The 19026-nt window shown below is 37.9% G+C and overlaps 3 protein-coding genes and 1 non-coding gene across 4 annotated transcripts; 2 read left to right on the top strand and 2 right to left on the bottom strand.

The window, feature by feature from the left end:
• Positions 1-3691: 3691 nt before the first annotated feature.
• On the top strand, positions 3692-11478 carry SCAMP3 (Secretory carrier membrane protein (SCAMP) family protein). Its single transcript, XM_012995450.2, has 13 exons — positions 3692-4496; positions 5420-5470; positions 5909-6016; positions 6096-6158; positions 6469-6502; positions 6610-6732; positions 9681-9743; positions 9829-9922; positions 10186-10231; positions 10319-10386; positions 10618-10666; positions 10776-10841; positions 10938-11478. The coding sequence occupies exons 1-13, from the start codon at positions 4440-4442 to the stop codon at positions 11022-11024; spliced, it is 909 nt and encodes a 302-aa protein (XP_012850904.1). The 5' UTR covers positions 3692-4439; the 3' UTR covers positions 11025-11478.
• On the bottom strand, positions 9271-9345 carry TRNAW-CCA (transfer RNA tryptophan (anticodon CCA)). Its single transcript has one exon. It is a non-coding gene; the product is annotated as a tRNA-Trp (tRNA).
• Positions 11479-12797: 1319 nt separating the features above from the next.
• Positions 12798-16435, top strand: LOC105970596 (Pentatricopeptide repeat (PPR) superfamily protein). Its single transcript, XM_012995424.2, has one exon. The coding sequence runs from the start codon at positions 13059-13061 to the stop codon at positions 16002-16004; it is 2946 nt and encodes a 981-aa protein (XP_012850878.2). The 5' UTR covers positions 12798-13058; the 3' UTR covers positions 16005-16435.
• Positions 16436-16721: 286 nt separating this feature from the next.
• On the bottom strand, positions 16722-18823 carry LOC105970597 (Pentatricopeptide repeat (PPR-like) superfamily protein). Its single transcript, XM_012995426.2, has one exon. The coding sequence runs from the start codon at positions 18763-18765 to the stop codon at positions 16894-16896; it is 1872 nt and encodes a 623-aa protein (XP_012850880.2). The 5' UTR covers positions 18766-18823; the 3' UTR covers positions 16722-16893.
• Between the last annotated feature and the right edge of the window lie 203 nt (positions 18824-19026).

A 19026-nucleotide genomic window follows, 5' to 3' on the forward strand; every position in this document is an offset into this window, starting at 1 on the left:
TGAAGATGATGTGTCGTTGCAGAGAGATTTAGGCTTCAGTACTTCTTCCAACCATCTCCACACCTAATGAGGGGTCGGTTGGAGAGAAACAAAATATTGGGAGCAACGTTCACACCAATTTATGGGGTTGGCTTCTCATCAAAATTCGGGGGTTGTTTTTGCAATTTTAGGAAATATAGTTTTCTTAAGCATATTAGTCTTAGGTTATTTCTCTTTCTACCCTATTTTGGAACTTTCTATAATAGATTAGTTAGGAGCTTTTCTAACTTATTTATTGCCATTGTAGGGGTACTCTTTCCTTGTGTATGCCCGCAAAGTTTTACTAATCCCCCATTTTTCTTCTCCAATTGTCTTGAAAATCCACTGACACTCAGCCAAATTCTGATTTGGTGCAGGTGGCACTAGAGTCCAAGTTTGAGTGGATAGAAGGGCATCAAGTTCCCTTTGCATAGCTTGTCGCCACTCAGGAAAGCGAGCAACTTGAGTGACACATGTAGGTTCCTCTGGCACAATGGTTGAAGCTAGAAAAGCCCGAGTAAGGGGCTAAGGGATTGTGCCATCATCTCGAATTTTCGGACAAAGGCGGTTCGTTTGAGAGCGTGTTTTCATCGAGTGAGATGGTGGGCAGTCTGATGGTGTCGGAGTTGGTAAAAGCGGAGGTAAACGAGAGTTAGGGTGGATGGTCAGAGAAGATTGTGGATTTGAATTGTATAGGAGCAAGGAGTGAGAAGTGGTTGGCGTAGTAGATTTGGTCGTGGAATTTAGTTGGTTTGGCTGAGAATTATTATTGGAAGAGTTTGGTGCAAGGAATGAGAATTAATGGTAGAGCTAGGCTGGACAATATTTGGTGGTGAGTTAGGCTGGGAAAAAGAAGAGTTGTGGGCTGAGATAATGGGAAAATGGAGCAGAATTTGTGGTGGCAGAGAAGGGAAAATTTCTTTCGTAAAAAACGACATCTCTAGAAATGTAAACTTGGGATGTTGGTATGTGAAAACAAACGTATCCATGATGATTTAAGTTATATCCGAGAAAGAGACATGGTAACAACCTATAATCAAATTGATGTCTATTATAGGGCTGAAGATTGGGCTAACAAAGACAGTCAAAAGTTTTCAAAAATAGGTAGTCAGGCTTTTTTCGAAACAAAAGCTCAAAGGGAGATTTTTTTTTTAATGGATGGGGAAGACAGGTGGTTAATGAGGTAAACCGCTGTCGAAAAAGTGTCAGACCAAAAGGATTTAGGGATGAAATAATAAAGTCTCTTTTTCTGGTATAAAAAAAATCTCTTAACTACCGTTTGACTCCTAAAATTTAAATTTTTTGTTCTCCAAAGGTGTTATATAAAATGGGTTAGTATTTTGATATTTCATACTACCCGCCCCCGCCCCTTCGCTCTTTCAGACTCATACCACAAATAAATCAATTTCAATTTACTAAAACCCCTACTGCCCAATTATCATCCCGACGTCCGCCGACCACTTGGCCATCCGGTTGCCACGATGACAGATAGCAAATGTTTGCGATCGGGTAACGTTTTACAGTGTTTCGTTGCTGTTTTTTCAAGGAGAACTTCTAAAAAGATCTACGCTTTTATAGGGGATGTAGGCGGTATTCTACTAAATTCAGGTTGATTATTATTTGAATTGGATTAGAAGCGAGCTTTGTACACACCCTCTGAGAGCGTCGGATTTTTTGTTGTCTGAAAAAAAGGAAAAAAAAAACATAAAAGAAAAAAAGAAATAATATGATAGTGGTGGCTACGTTAGAGAATGGAGATTTCCCAGAATCATAGATCTTTGGCCTCACTCTCCAATTATATCTTACACAATTCCATCTCGGTATTCTACATGGAATTAATAGTGCCTGTATTTTCATAATATTCTTTGTAATGTTTATTTTTGAAATTGTAATACTATTTTGCATATTATTGAATCGTAATATTGTTATTGAAAACATATTTGAAATATATTGTATTTTTTTAACAATTTAATTAAAATGTGTACGTTCCGGTCGCGACACAACCGCGATGTTGCAACGGAACTGGAACGGTAGTGTCCGCGACAATGCACTGTTCCGTTTACAAACACTAATTCAATCTATACACATACACATTCAGTCTTCAATCAAACATAACAAGTATTTTGATTTCGAAACAAAAACTATAATTTTAATTTCGAAAATCTAGAAGATCAACGACTAGGTGATGGGCTTTCACCTATGGAAGGGTGGCGAGTGAATGGTCGCGAAGGTTGCAATGTGTTCTCCTGTCTTTAGTTATCTTGTTTTTTGTCCTTCTTTATTCTTTTCTTTTCTTCGTGAATTTTGGTCATTATTTCACAACACTCCTAAGAATTTAAAATTCTCTCTACTTTCATTTTTGAAATTTTGAGACTTTGAAACTTGTTTCTCAAATATGTTTCGACGAACAACAACAACAACAATTGCAATGGTCAATTAGATACAATTATGAAGTAAAAATAATTTGTTTTGTATTTGTTTGCGAAAAATTTCAGTATTCCGTGATGCTAAAACAAAACTTGTTCAGTTCCGTGTTCAACAACTCGAAACCCCAAAAAAATATTAATTGTTTCGTCCTCTACAACACAAATCTATGTTTTGTTTTTTAGAGCACGAAACATGTGTTCAAGTTTCGTGCGGCATGAAACCTTAAAAAAATTGTGCTCGCTCGCGGAGCAGGTAGCTGTTGACTGACTTGACAGCAGTTGACTGACTTGACTGTATATGCGTCTACAACAGTGTCGGAAAGCCTGCAATGATGTTAATAGAGGAGTGTCCAGGGCAGATCCGGTGAAGGGCGAAATCTCCTCTAAAGGCACTAACACAACCGGCAATGATGTTGACTTGGACTGGCTCTTGAGCTTGCTTTTGGTCTTCAATTTGGAGCACTTACCCGGTGTGTTAGAAGAACACCTACATATGTGGCATCAATTATCTAGGTTTGGGTAGCTCTTGAAACTTTTTTAAGCGCTTTTATGTATTTGCAAGACAATTGCAATATTTATTATTCGAAAATTTTATGTATTGTACGGTTTTTATATGTATTTGGAAGACAATTGCAATATTTGATTATTAAGTATCATGTATTGTATGGTTTTTATATGTACTTGAGAAACAATTGCAATAATTTCTCCAAAATAAGAAACTACTAACCAAAGAAAATACAAACTCCATGGAAAAAAATACAAACTCCAAAATATAACATATAATCTACTACAAAATAACAAACATCAAAGTACATAAAGTCTCGAGAAAAAACCAAATTATAATATATGTCCCTAGCCCTCCTCGACAGGTCATCTCGACCACTCGTTCCTTCAGATCTCCGATGTGGTGGTGGGTAATCATGGAAGAGTGAGCCATAAGAGCTAGCCCTGTTTCAACTATATATCGATGTTTTTGCTCAACGGTCCCGTTTTGGGAGTGAGCATAGGGACAAGACAAGCGATGTGTAACACCAAAACTTTGTAAAGTACGTGCGAAAGGACGAAATTCACCACCAAAATCGGATTGTAGAGCAAGAATTTTGCTTTGAAACACATTCTCCACATTTCGTTTAAAATGAGAAAAGCACTAGCCACATCGACTTTACATTTAAGGGGAAACAACCAAGTGTCAAAGTTGTTTGTTTTTTTTTCCTTTTTATGTTCTGGCGCCGTTCAGGTGCCATTCCGGCCGCGTGTGGGCTGTTTCGTGGCTCCGTCTCGTTCATCCCACCGATTTTTCGACGTTCCGATGAGTCACGATAAAAACACCGTTCTGATTACGGATTCTAGAACAGAGGGCACCATTCCCGTTTCAGAACAGCCGTTCCGGCCATTCCAACGCCGTTCCAGTGAACCATGGAAGAAGACGAATAATTAAAGAAAAATAAAATTGAATTATGTATCTCTCTACCAAATTTTACAAACATTTTCGACACCAAGAGTAAGGAAAATGAGTATGGTGAAAAATTTGGTGGAATCCAAATAGCCTAGCCTTTATTATTATTTTTTTTTAAATAAGGTAGACTTAATTTGATCATTAATTGCAAATAGAGAATCCAATACAAAAAGCAATAAACCGTTACGTGTATGCACGATAACATGATTTTATGATTTTAATGTAGAGAGATCCTATATCAACTCTCCCATGCAATCTACACATCCCAATTCATATATATTTATTTTTTAATTTTTTTTCCATCGAAAATGAAATTAAATACTAAGCAAAAACCTTACCCAGAAATATATTTCCCGGCATTAATCTAGGTCGGACATTCTTCCCCTCGATTTTGGCAAAAACCAATTCGAAAACCTAATTCAGATCACTATTTTCATATACATTCACCAGATCCGCGTGTATAATTTCTCGTTCCGCCATCAGTTTTTATTTTTTTATTTTTAATTTTTTAATTGTTTTGTTGAGGAGAAGCTATTGCCATGGCTGGTCGTCGCGATTCCAACCCTTTTGATGACGAAGAAGTGAATCCTTTTGCGGTAATTTCACATTTGCTCTGTTATTTTTTTTTAATAATCAATTTATCGTGGTTTTGTGAATTTCGTAATGCTGACAAATGTCATTGGAACATTTCAATGTTGGTGATAAATGTTAGATCTGTTTCCCATGTTTACTAATTTGCAATGTTGTCAGTTGCTCTTATGAAATTGCAAATGAACTGTTGTACTTTGCTTTCACCTTTTACGTTTTTTGGTATTTTATTTGCTATAATTCCTGTCATATATGAGCCTGTTCTTGGATGGGTTTTGTTTAAAATCGAAGTAAATTGTTAGATTGTGTGTCGATGTGTGTGTCGTGGATGCAACTGATTCAGAATAAACAAGGCCTTTCACTTAAGAATATATTGGATTTTTTGTGAGTGGTTTACGTTAATTCTCTTGCTTTGTTCTTTGTTGGTTTTGTGGATAGGCAATTGTGAGGTGAAAGAAGATTACAAATTCCTTGTCTATTAATTTGTTTTGAATGTATAAAGTTTCAATCGAGTGAGCTAAAATCCTCTACTTGACTCCAATTGTGTCGCAAGCGAGTGTGATTGTTAAATTAAGCCGCAAAGACGCCAGCCAAAGAGTTAAATAAAATACATACTTCTCGTCACGAATCTAGTACATATAGTTTATTGGATTTTGGATGGATAAATGTGGAAATTCTATCCATGAGGGTTATTAAATTGGACAATATGTCTATGGAGTATGTCTATTCCAATTATCCTATCCCTCATTTTCTTCTATTTATTTGCTGATTTTAATTAATAGTTTGGTTGGTCTTTCCTAGTGCTTGAAATGGCATCAGTAATAGGGCTTAGAAGCTCAGGTTTATCGATAATTTTACTTTTCTACTTCTCTTCTGTTGTAATATTAATGAGAACTGTTTTTTTCTTATTGGTGTGAGCTTCTGATTGCAGGACCAAGATAGGGGTCAACCGAACTATGGCGGGGGTGCGTTTTACACGACAGTAAGCTTACTCTCTTTCTGACACTTTCCACTTTATTTACTCTGGCGTTTTGATATCTGACACTCTTTTTGGACGTTTTTTGCTCTTTGGGTATCCTTCTGATTACTGCTTGCCGACTCACTGCATATGATTCAAAATGGTTTGTTAACCACATTTGGAAGCATTTGTTTCCTTTTAATTTGCAATCCATGAATTCTGATGTTACAGGCTTGAAAGTAACAGTTTCATCTCGTACCTGAATTCTGTTCTTGAAGAAATGCATTCAGAAGCTTCCGTTATTTGGCATTTTTTCCCTTAAAATTATACTTTCCAATTCAAATACACACACACAAACATTGACACCATGCATGAATAAGAAAATTTATGCACTTTGTTTCTGCGTAACGCGGGTTTTGTTTTATGTTTCTGATAGATCATTTTTCTTGCTGTGGTTTTCAGAATCCTGGATCTGTTCCTCCAGCAAACTCAAGGCTTTCACCTCTTCCGCATGAACCTGCTGACTACGACCGTGGGACTACGGTTGATATTCCTCTTGATAGTTCCAAGGTATTTCAATAACTTCCATTACAAAATCATGAGTTGGAGAGCTGGAGATGATGCCTTTTTTTTTTTTAAATCTTGTAAGGATTTGAAGAAGAAAGAGAAGGAACTTCTAGCTAAAGAGGCCGAACTGAAAAAGAGGGAACAGGTGATCTTTAGTTCAAAATTTAAAATATAATTTCAAGTGAACTTTTCGTGGTCTTCCTATAAGAAACTGTTGCAAGGTTTATTTTGCCTTCTGTTATTCTGAGATATCTTGACTTATAAGTTATAAATAGTCAATCTCATTCCTTTTCTTATGTCTTGTTTTCCTGTCTTCGTGCCCTGTGGTTTTCAGGTGTGATCCAGGCTTAGATTTGCAAAACTGTACTTTATACGGAATTTTAAAGATTGCATTCTTGTACTTGTAACCATTTTAATCACATTTTAATCAATTTAATTTCTCTGATTTTATGCAGGACCTGAAAAGGAGGGAAGATGCCATTGCACGATGTAATTAGTGAATTGTGCTTGTACATTGTATTGCAGCCGTTGCTAATATTCTGTTATGCAAAGTTTAACATCTTATCTTTTTTTTTCCCTCTCTTTTCCTTTGTCAGCTGGAGTCATCATCGAGGATAAAAACTGGCCACCGTTTTTCCCCCTTATTCATCATGACATTTCAAATGAAATCCCAATTCATCTGCAGAGGCTGCAGTATGTTGCATTCACGACATTGTTGGGTATGACTAAGTCGAGCTATCTTATGACATTATGAATGTGTTATTCAGAAATATTAGTCTGTGGGAGGTTCCTTACACTCGTTTTCGTCCCATCTCCTGCTAGTGGATTCTAGTGATTTTTGTATATTCCACTGCTGATTAACTTGTCCCCCGTGACGTGTCCCATTTCTTATTTTGTCAGAAAGACGTAAACAATTTGTAGGGTACCTTATCGGTACTAATGACTTAAGATATGTGCCAATTCTCAGTGTTGATGCTCAAAATATTAACACATTAAGAGTTAAGAGAAATCCTACAGAAGCAGCTAAGATTTGGTCGGGTACCTTATCTAAATAAAATTACTGACCATAAGCAAAATGATAATGCACAGTAATGATTAATTGCTTTTCGCCTTGAATAAGTATGCCTAATTTTTATGTCTAGGTTATTACCTGAGGAACTTGTTCCTTTATTATAGCCACCTTCAGTGTCACTCTGGAAACTTTTATACTGCGAATGCTTGACATAGGAAAATAGATATGAATCTATAACTTCTAGCCATTACTGAAAGACATAAATTGATGAAAGTTAGGGAAGTTGGTACAAATTCGGTCGTATGTACTTTTACTTGAGGTTTAAGTTCACAGTAACAACTATGTACTTTTAGGAAAGTTTGACCAATCTTCATAAGGTTCTCTCATGTTTGTTGCCATAGATATGAACAGAAAAAGAATAGTTTGATTAGTTTTAAAGTTGATAGGCAGTTCAACCAAAAATAAATAAAAACGAATCATAAAAAATGCTTCCATTAGTATATTTTTGCCTGTCGATTATACATACATTCTAATATCATACTATTAACACTACATGTTTACATAAAGAGAACCAAGACACCCTATCCGAGGTTTCAAGAATACGAAGCTGAGTTCTTCCATAAGAAGCAGAGATAGATTCTTCCCTATCTCCATAACTTCCATAACTATATATACATATTTAGTTAATGGAACGACATCCTTATGTCATCTAGGGCGAGCAAGATAAAGAATTGTTCTTTATATCATGAACTTGAATTTTCCGAAATTAGGCATGGAGTATCATCCTCTGCGCTCTACTTGCTTCCTCTTTATTGAAGGTGGATTTATCGAGTAACTCCTGTAAATCAGGGCCCCTCCTCAAGAAGTATAGCAAGATTCAAGAATATAAAAGCCCCAAAAGATGTACTTTGCTTGATAAACTCAAGTTGTGCATTTGATAGTTGCTAAGTGTTAGAACTGGTTGCTGGGGTTAACATTGGATAGGGCAATAAAAAAAATGAAATGTGGGATGCTGATAGACGTTTGTGATGGTTGTTTATCCACTGCAAGAAAATAGATCTCATGAAGGTTTCTAATCATGAACTTATCCATTTATATTTGACCTCATCTAAAGCCTATCCAGTTGTGCTTCTCCCAAAAGTTTCTTATATATGTTTTGTAAGAGTGTCAAAAAACCGAATACCGTCGCGCTTGCTTGTTATAGGTCATACTTCATATATATTTCTCTCCCTCGTGTCAAACTTAGCTCACATTCTTTATCAGCTGTAGTTTATACTATTACTGGGCTAGCTCATATAACGGAAGTTATTGATGAGAAGTACCAAAAATGCATTACAAAGTAGTTACCTCATGAAACATGTTTTATGACATAAATACATATTAAATTAAAAATGTGTAGAAGTCATTATTTTATAGTCAAGTAGAGAATTATTTTGATTCTATGCTGACTCTAATACCATACAACATTTAACGTGCCAGCCTACTTTTTTAGGCTCATAGCTCACAATTTTGTCAGTTTAAATTAGTCAGCTAAAATAAAAGTCTGCCTAACACAAGATCTTTGAGCATGTCAGCTTAGTTGGCTGATCCTTCCCCTTCAGTTATATCTGGCAGTTATTTATAAGCTGTTTTGTAAAGTCTGACTGGCTGGTTCTCTTGCTGATATGTCAGTGTTTGCCTGCATCGCATTTTCAAACAATAGTGGAATGAACTATATTGGCGATTTTTATATGCTCATAGCAGTTTTCCCATGCAAATGCTGGTCAGAGTGCTTTATTGTACTTCATTTGCTGTAAAATTCTAGTCTGGTTGGTTCCAGGCAAATAGAACAGTTTTCAGGTGGTTCAGATTACTAAAAATCTCTATAAATCATCTTGTGCATAAAGTTCCTTGATGAATAATCTGCCAAGTAGAAAGAATAATGTGAGTTAAAATATTGAGATCTGAACGTGTGATCTGTAAAAATGTCCTTCGAGCATGCATCAAGAAAAATATTAACGAAAAGGGAAAATATTTCTACAGTTTTTGCTTTTGGAGCTCATTGTTCGATGCTATATCTGGATGTTATAATGCGCTCGAGGACCATGAATGATTGATTAACATTTTTTTTTTATTGGCATCCTCTCTATAATCCACGCGCAGTCCAAATTTAGTTGTTGTGCATGTAACTGAATCTATTTCAGTCTAATTATGTTTTTATGAAAATTTCAAATTTCTGAGACAGTTTCAATCTACAAAGAAATAATCACGTCTGTAGGATTTGAACCTACAACATTGGGTTTTGGAGACCCATGTTTTACCGAACTGAACTAAGAGCGCGTTCTTATCAGAATAGGAAACACTGAGTTAGAGGATTCTTTTTCTGACACTCATAAAAATGAATAGTTCTTGCAATATGAATCGCTCTCAATTGATTCATCATTGCTGTTCCGTTGAGCAGTAAATCAAACAACATGCTAGAAATACATATTTTGCCGGGATTACTTCATACAATATTAATGCCATGTATGTGTCTTATACTCTTATTCCTTATGTCATTGAGAAGAATTTCATTGAAAGACTAGAAGAGCATAGATCAATGCAAAAAAATTCGTAATAGTTTTATGTACTACCAATTAATTGATTTAGTTGTTGACTTGATCTGGTGAATTGCAGGTTTGATAGGATGTCTTCTGTGGAATGTTGTAGCAGTTACTGTAGCTTGGATTAGGGGAGAAGGTTCGTGGTAATTTGTATAATGCCAACTGGTGGATTCGATAATCTTTAGAGATGTTAATGTTTTTCAGACTTTTTTGTGATGCAGGTCCAACAATCTGGTTTCTTTCTATTATCTACCTCATATCTGGTGTTCCAGGAGCCTATGTGTTATGGTACCGTCCTCTGTATCGTGCAATGAGGTACCTAAAAGATCTCTCTCTCTCTCTCTCTCTCTCTCTCTCTCTCTCTCTCTCTCTCTCTCTCTCTCTCTCTCTCTCTCTCTCTCTCTCTCTCTCTCTCTCTCTCTCTCTTCTCCAGCCTAATTTTCCATACATTTCTACTTTATTATGACATGGCAATTTTTTTGGATTAATGTTTTGTTCGTACGAGTCGTACGTACTACTTCGTGGATTGTGGATCCCTTTTGCATTTATACTGATTTTGCATTATTATGCATTTCCAGGACTGACAGTGCTCTGAAATTTGGATGGTTCTTCTTGTCTTACATGGTAAATATACGATTACTTTCTGCTGATTATCCTAAACTTTGAAGGCATCTGACGAATTTGCTGCTGTTTTTTTTTTGGCTTATGCAGTTCCACATTGGTTTCTGCGTGTTCGCCACTGTTGCTCCTCCAATTATCTTTAAGGGGAAATCTTTGACGTATGTTTCTTTTCTTTGGCTTGAACCGCGGACTGCAACTTCCATGACTTCCTTTTTAATGCACCACTCAGTAAAACAGAATGAATAGAAAATGAAAAAATAGGCACAAGAAACGAACACACAGATAGAGTGATGCACTTAAATACGTACATGCGAAAAGATTGATAATAGTCCTCGTCACTTTTGTTGTGTTGTATTGCTTACTGATGATGGCTGTTCAACTTGTTTCAGTGGAATCTTGCCTGCAATTGACCTTTTAAGTGAAAATACTCTGGCTGGGGTAAGACTCAAAATTCACGACTGTATTTGTATTTAGTTTCTATTTTTGTCAACACCTTGAACTACTGAAAATTGCCTTACCAATTTACTATATATCGCCGTCGTTGCAGATATTTTACCTTGTGGGATTTGGGTTCTTTTGCGTTGAATCATTGATTAGCATATGGGTGATTCAGGTTAGATCCTAACCAATAATAATTTGTCATTTCGATATTCTGAGTGCTCGGCTAATTATTTTAAACTCGGGCTTATCCAACTTAAACAATGTGCAGCAAGTTTACATGTACTTCAGAGGAAGTGGAAAAGCTGCAGAAATGAGGAGGGATGCAGCAAGATCAACTATGATGGCAGCATTGTGACATCACAATAATTATATGGCCAAAATCGACACTTCTGAGTCTCCTTTAATTCGTCGGCTATTCTTTCTTCTGACAACTTATACCCTCCAAAATATATATATTAGAATTTACTCTTTTGACCCCTTATAGCGCACACCTTACCTAACCGAAGCATTCTTGTTCTTGAGATGGAGAAGATGTGATTATCTTGGCACATTTTTTCTTCCCATTTTACCCTTGTCATGCTCAACTGCCACCAAACTTCCTACTTTGGTCTGTCCGCAACAGAGATATTTTTTCTTACTACTTTTTTCTCGTTTTTTTATTTTTTTTATTTATTTTTTTATTTATAACTATGATGTTACCATTTTACTATTTTCTTTTTCTTCTTACATTCCCCTGATTTTGTATAACTACGATGTTACGATTTTGTGCAGTTCATTTCGAGTTGTCAAACATAGATTTTTTCTTTCTACTTTCTTTTTTTCCTCGTGTTTTATTCTTTTTTTTTTTTTTATTGCATTAACACTGATTTTGCATAACTGCGATGTTACGATTTTGTGCAGTTACGATGCAACAACTAATGATTCATAATTTAAATAAACATTGCCTATAATTCAACTAATGATTCATAATCTACAAATAAACATTGCCTATAGCATCTACAGTTTATATAAAAAATAAACATTGCCTATAGCATCCACAATTTAAATAAATAGATACAATTACTCTTCAATCAACATTGATTATAATAAAATTGATTTAAGTGTTGATGAGGATAATCTCAAGTTCATATTCAAGAAAGTATGAATAGACAAAATTCAGTATTGCAGGAATTATGATTTTCCCTAATTTAATTCTAAGATTTAAAAAACCACCATCCCATATAAAAATGCAATATTGCAGGAATTTTGCGGTCGTAACAATTTTTTATTTATTTATTTATTTAAAATGCTAAAAATAAATAAAACATGTATAAGTTAGTAATATTGAAATTGTAATAGTATAACAATGTTACAACAATTCCTTAAAACCTTAGGCTCCTTCGACACTACACCCGGTGATAAACACCGGGTGGGTCTTCTGCTGCCACGTGTCCCTTTTTTTATTTTTCTAAAACCCCTAAAGGTAAACCTAGCGGGGAATGTATTATAAAATACAAAAGAAAGATACGTGGCAGCAGAAGACCCACCCGGTGTTTATCACCGGGTGTAGGGTCGAACAAATCCCTTTAAAATTTGGGCAAATCACGGACGCCCCCTGAGGTAAGGTTAAATTACGAAAACACCCATGTTTGCATAATAACAGTCACCTCCTCAATAGTATTTGTCTTACACGCCTATCCTTACAGTTTCAAATTTACTTAGAGATGTTCATCCGGTCGGTCAACCGACCGAACCGAACCGAACAAAAATTCGTTACATGATGTTACCGAACCGGTAGTTCTATTCGATATTCATTTTTTTTACTTCACATATATATATATATATTTAAACTAAAATTAATTATTTTTTTTAAAAAAAATATTTTTATAAAGTTCAGTAATTCGGTTATTTACCAAACCAGACTGTAAACCGTATGGAATTTTGGCGCATCAAAATTTCAGTATGATTTTATCGAATGAACATCCATAAATTTACCAACTGAAGAGATTTATTCGTAAGACAATACATAGTTGAGGGATATAGTTGTAGTTAAGTAAACATTAGAGATTTTTTTCATAATTTGAGGAGTAATCATAATTTGCTCTTAAAATTTCAAAAGGGTGGAAAACTGCAGAAAGCCAGAAACTCCCAATTTAGGAGTGAAAACGTAACTTCATAATTCATGTGCCTATTTTAACAGATATCTCAAAATTTGTGGACTAAGCTGAGAAATTTGAAAAATGAATAAACACTAATCAGATTTTTATCTTGCATTGAATTATTTGAAGTTTTGTATTTAATTTCTCAATTCTTCAACCGGTCGTCACCACACCATTTAAACTAAACACCCTTTCCGCCGCGCAAAAAATACCGTCCATCACCACACCACCACCAACACCGCCGCCGGACAATGGACCTGACACTCTCAACTTCAGCTTTCTTTTCAGTTTCTTCTTCTTGTTCTTCGCCACCATGTAAGCTTCATCAAACCCTTGATTTTCCGTCGAATTCTATTCATTTTTTGGGGTTTAAACCACACATTCATTTCAACACCACAAACAATACACACACTAAAATTAGGGTTTTTCTGGGGTTTAAACTTCACTGTCATTCCAAGAGTGTATCTGTACCCAATAAGAACGTGAACAAGGGGAAAAAGAAGAGATATGGAGGCATTTTGCCTTCCGTTTTGCGATCTTTGGAGCTCGATAACAATGTCGAAAACACCCTCGACACGTATCACGGGAAGCTCAATCCCAAAGAGCAGACCGTAATTCTCAAAGAACAGAGTAATTGGGATAAGGCTTTGAGAATTTTCAAGTGGTTTAAATCACAGGAAGATTATGTTCCCAATGTCATACACTACAATGTCGTGCTTCGTGCGTTGGGTCGATCGAAGAAATGGGATGAATTGAGGCTTTGTTGGATCGAAATGGCGAAAGAGGGAGTCTTCCCCACGAACAACACCTACGGAATGCTTGTCGATGTGTACGGAAAATCGGGGCTGGTGAAGGAGGCACTCTTATGGATTAAACATATGCAGTTGAGAGGGATTTTCCCCGATGAAGTCACAATGTCTACCGTTGTTAAGGTGTTGAAGGATGCGGCGGAATACGATAGAGCCGATAGATTCTTCAAGAACTGGTCCGTTGGGAAAATTGAATTGGATGATCTAGATTTCGATAGCAGTGTTGATCAGGAAGGTATTAGTTTGAAACAGTTTCTGTTGACTGAGCTTTTCCGAACTGGTGGGAGGTCGAATTCTTCTACTGACTTGGGTGCTGATGTGGAGAGTCGAAAACCCCGTCTTACTGCCACGTATAATACTCTTATCGACTTGTATGGAAAGGCTGGTCGTTTGAATGATGCTGCTCGTGTTTTTTCCGATATGTTGAAGGCTGGTGTTGCGCTCGATACTTTCACATTCAACACCATGATTTTCATTTGCGGTAGTCAGGGTTGTTTATCCGAGGCCAAGGCTTTGCTCGATAAAATGGAGGAAAGAGGGATTTCTCCCGACACAAAGACTTACAACATTTTTCTTTCGTTGCATGCTCGTGCTGGTGACATAGATGCGGTTGTTCAGTGCTACAGGAATATTAGGGCATTAGGTCTTTTTCCGGACAACGTAACGCATAGAGCTGTCCTTAAAACACTGAGTGAAAGAAATATGATTGATGAGGTGGAATCTGTGATTCAAGAAATGGAGAAATTGGACAAGCGCATCCACGAAAGCTCTCTTCCTCTGCTCGCTAAAATGTATGTTACTGCAGGTTTGTCTGAAAAGGCGAAGTTCTTGGTTGAAAAGTCCCAATCGTACGGTGGATTCTCGTCGAAGACCTATGCTGCTATAATCGATGTGTATGCAGAGAACGGGCTTTGGGCTGAAGCGGAGTCTTTGTTCTACAGTAATAGGGAGGGCTCTGGCTCGGTACAGAAGAAAGATGTTTTGGAGTATAATGTGATGATCAAAGCTTACGGTAAGGGAGAACAATACGATAAAGCTATGTCGCTGTTTAGGGGCATGAGAAATCAAGGTACATGGCCAGACGATTGCACGTATAACTCCCTTATCCAAATGTTAGCCGGAGCTGATTTAGTCGATAATGCGATAGACCTTTTGGCTGAAATGCAAGAAGCTGGGCTTAAAGCTACATGTTCGACTTTCTCAGCTGTGATTGCTACTTTTGCTAAGAACAAGAGGCTCTCCGATGCAGTTGATGTGTTTCAAGAAATGTTACGGGCGGATGTGAAACCGAATGAAGTTGTTTACGGGTCGTTGATCGATGCTTTTGCAGAGGATGGGAATTTCGAAGAAGCAAATCGCTATTTACATGTCATGGAAGAATCCGGGATTCCGGCGAACCACATAATCTTGACTTCCATGATCAAGGCTTACGGTAAAATCGGTTCGGTTGAAGGAGCAAAGCAGATGTACGAGAAGATGAACAAGTTGGATGGGGGTCCCGACATTGTGGCGTCCAATAGTATGCTTAATCTGTACGGTGAATTAGGAATGCTGTCTGAAGCTAAATTGATATATGATTCTTTACGAGAGAAAAACGGGGCTGATGGGGTTACATTCGCAACCATGATGTATGTTTACAAGAACATGGGCATGCTCGACGAGGCAATTGAAGTTGCACAAGAGATGAAACGGTCGGGTTTAGTGAGAGATTGTGTAACGTACACTAAAGTGATGGCGTGTTATGCCACGAAAGGCGAGCTAGTTGAATGCGGCGAATTGCTTTACGAGATGGTTGTGAAACAGAAGCTTATTCCCGATCGAGGGACATTCAAAGTACTATACACCGTATTAAAGAAAGGAGGGATTCCGAGTGAAGCTGTAAGAGAGCTCGAAACATCGTACAATGAAGGGAGACCCTTTGCCAAACAAGCTGTAATAACCTCTGTTTTCTCTGTAGTGGGGTTGCATGCGTATGCGCTCGAGTCTTGTGGGAATTTTACGAAAGAAGACGTGGGGTTCAATTCGTTTGCGTATAATGCTGCAATTCGTGCTTACACAGCTTACGGCAAGATCGATGAGGCTTTGAAGATGTATATGAGAATGCAGGATGAAGGGCTCGATCCCGATGTTGTTACTTTGATAAATCTCGTGAATTGTTATGGAAAAGCCGGTATGGTTGAAGGGGTGAAGCGAATACACAGCCAACTCAAGTATGGTGATATTGAGCCTAATGAATCATTGTACGAGGCGGTTATAGATGCTTATAAGAATGCAAATAGGCACGATCTTGCTCAATTGGTCAGTCAAGATATGAGATTGGCTTCTGATGTACGGCAGTTTACAGATTCTGAATCCGAAGATCCCGACGAAGCCTCTCTTTCTCAATGAATAAAGATGAGTTGAACAATTTCGTAAAGGTGTAAAAGGTTTGAAGACGAGTTGAACAATTTCGTAACGAGTGAAGTTTGTTGCTATGTGCAAAGCAGGTGTTCTTTTGAGGGCCTAATTGCACACAAGAAGGCTGGCGGCGGGCTGTGATGTCGATCGAGTGTTTCCCTCTTCCATTGCTCTCACAAATTCAAGAATGTCGGCTTCGGTTGTTGCTCTGTATAATTGCGGATCCATATTTTCTGCAGTCCCGTAATAAGTCTCTCCTCTTCTTCTAGCAATCCCGGAGATTCGTGTATTTGTTGTACTGGTAAAAGTGGTTAAATGTTTTGTTGCTTCAAGTATGTATAATTATATGTTATCCGGACTTAACTGAATCGCAGTTTATGATGAGTCGAGATTATATAGCTAAACTACTTACTGTTCTCTAAGGCCTCGTTTGTTTCGTAAGATTAACCATATATAGTTAATTACATAATTGGACTTTGTTTGAGCTGAATACTTTGTCGGGCCGTCCAATAATTGTCAAGAAAATGAGCTCTTATATTGGTTTATCGAGGACTGTCGACTGACCTTGACCTTGACCTTGACCTTGACCTCTAGTCTTAATGTCTAATTACAAAATTGGGTTTTCATATGATTGCATTATTATCTTAGCAACCGGACAAGGTTGAAGAAAAGCGTGTCGTATGAACCAGAACTTTTGGATCGATATTATTAACAATAGTCCGTTAAGAAAATGTATTTGATGGATTAGCGTAATATCCGATGGATTATGTTCATCCGGCAAACACACGAATGCTTAAGTCTAGTAAAAATATCCATGGAATCCGAACACCGACAAGACAACAAGGCGTAATACCAGCTCGGTAAATTATTTTCTCACCATTCATACGTACTCTGGAAAACTCGAACAAACCAATGGATTGAAGCTGGTTTTATCAATCCAGCTCTTTCCGGGTATTTTTTTAACACCTCTCGTCTGCATTTGCTTCCACACCGTCTGAGAATCTTTCCACCGCCCGACCGATCTATACACATTAGCTAAAAGTACATAACTTAAGTGATAATCGGGTTTCAATTCTATCGTTTTCTTAGCTATCCGTTCCGCAACTGTAGGATTGGTCGTGGTAGCACAAGCACCGAGAAGAGCTGCCCAAAGGGATGGATTACGATTGAATTCTTCTGCATTAATAATCAAATCTTCCGCTTCTTCTATTTCGCCTGCCCTACCTAAAAGATCGACCATACAACTATAGTGCTCGATTCCGGCTTTTAATCCGTAATCCTCACACATTGCTACAAAGTATTTCTTCCCTTGGTCGACCAAACCACTATGGCTGCAAGCAAACAGAACTTCGATGAAACTTATGCAATCAGGTTCAACTCTTTCTCGAATCATCTGATCGAAAATCTTGACAGCTTCTTCGCCTCTCCCATTCTGGGCGAATCCACCGATCATCGAGTTCCAAGTAATTAAATTTTTAACCGACATCTTCAAGAAAATCCTGTGAGCGAAATCAATGCAGCCGCATTTGGCGTATAAATCAACCAAAGCTGATTCAACCACAATATCTCTCCAACTACCTCTCTTCAAGTACTGGCAGTGTATCTCTTTCCCGAGTTTCTCGTTTGCCAAACCAGCGCATGCACGTAAAACAGTCCCGAAGCTGTAAAGGTCCTTTTCCATAACTCTGAAGATCTCGATCACCACTTCGAACTCACCCTTTCGACAGTAACCCCCAAGCAAAGAGGACCATGAAACCGTATTCTTTTTCTCCATTCTGTCGAAAACACGTTGCGACTCTTCAACTACCCCACACTTGGCATACATATCGACCAAACTACTATCGACAAACACGTTCCCGTGAAACCCACCGGTAATTACCTGTGCATGAACTTCTTTTCCTTGCCGCAATCTTTCCAAATTTCCTAAAGCCGTCAAAGCACTCCCAAAAGTAAACCAATCCGGCATAAACCCGTATTTCCTAAACATCAAATAGAACACCCCCAGAGCCTCACGATACAAATCGCACCTCGTGAACGCAGAAATCACCGAGGTGCAACAAACAGCATCTGGTTCAGGCATTTCATCGAACAGCTTGCGACAATCACCCGACCTGCAACTCCTCCCATACATATCAATCAGAGCAGCCGCAATCACCTCATTACACTCAAATCCACACCTAACCACAACCCCATGTAAGCATTTCCCGAATCGCAACTCTCGAATATCCGAGCACGCTTTGATCACGGCAGACAAAGTAAAAGCATTGGGTTCAATCCCAATGCTCAGCATCTCCAGATACAATCCGATCGCATTACGGGGTTTTCCGGCGCGAATGTACCCGGAAATCATGGAGCTCCAAGAAACGACATCCTTATAAGGCAACCCGTCGAAGAATCTCCGAGTGTCGTTAAAATCGGAACCCAGTTTGAAGTAGAAGGATAAGAGGCTGTTGCCCACGAAACGATCGGTTTCGAGGCCGGACTTAACGAGGTGGGAGTGGAGCTGGAGGCCGGCGGTGAAGTGAAGTGATCTGGTGCAGGCGTGCACCACGGTGGCATATATGACTGGTTTTGAAACCACATTTTGTTCTTCGTCGGTGGTTTTGGCGTTTATGGAACAGAGAAGAGTAACTGCCTCGGAGACGGAGCCTGCTCTGCAGAGGTGGACGAGTTCAGATTGTTTGGAGTTGAGAGAGTGTGTGTAGTGCGGCTGAGAGAGTTGTGTGTAATGGCGTTTCAAGAAGAGCTTCATCAATCGTCAGTAATTCCAGAAATGAAAGAAACTTTTTGAATTTTTGGCCTTCTAGTTCGGTGTATTTATATGGGTGTTTTTTTTTTGCAAGAACCACCCCTGTATTATCTCTAATTGTTGTTAAACCACATGTGATAAATTTATTAGCAAATAACCCCTTATGAAATCTAGTCAAGGTCACAAAATCGCCTGACAACTTTTAGTGTAGCGCACGCGTAAATTATGCGAAGGTTGCGGCTATATGCAATACTCATTCCACTT

Source organism: Erythranthe guttata, chromosome 8 (assembly GCF_056151865.1).
Source record: "Erythranthe guttata isolate IM_541 chromosome 8, IM_541, whole genome shotgun sequence".
Lineage (NCBI taxonomy): Eukaryota > Viridiplantae > Streptophyta > Magnoliopsida > Lamiales > Phrymaceae > Erythranthe > Erythranthe guttata.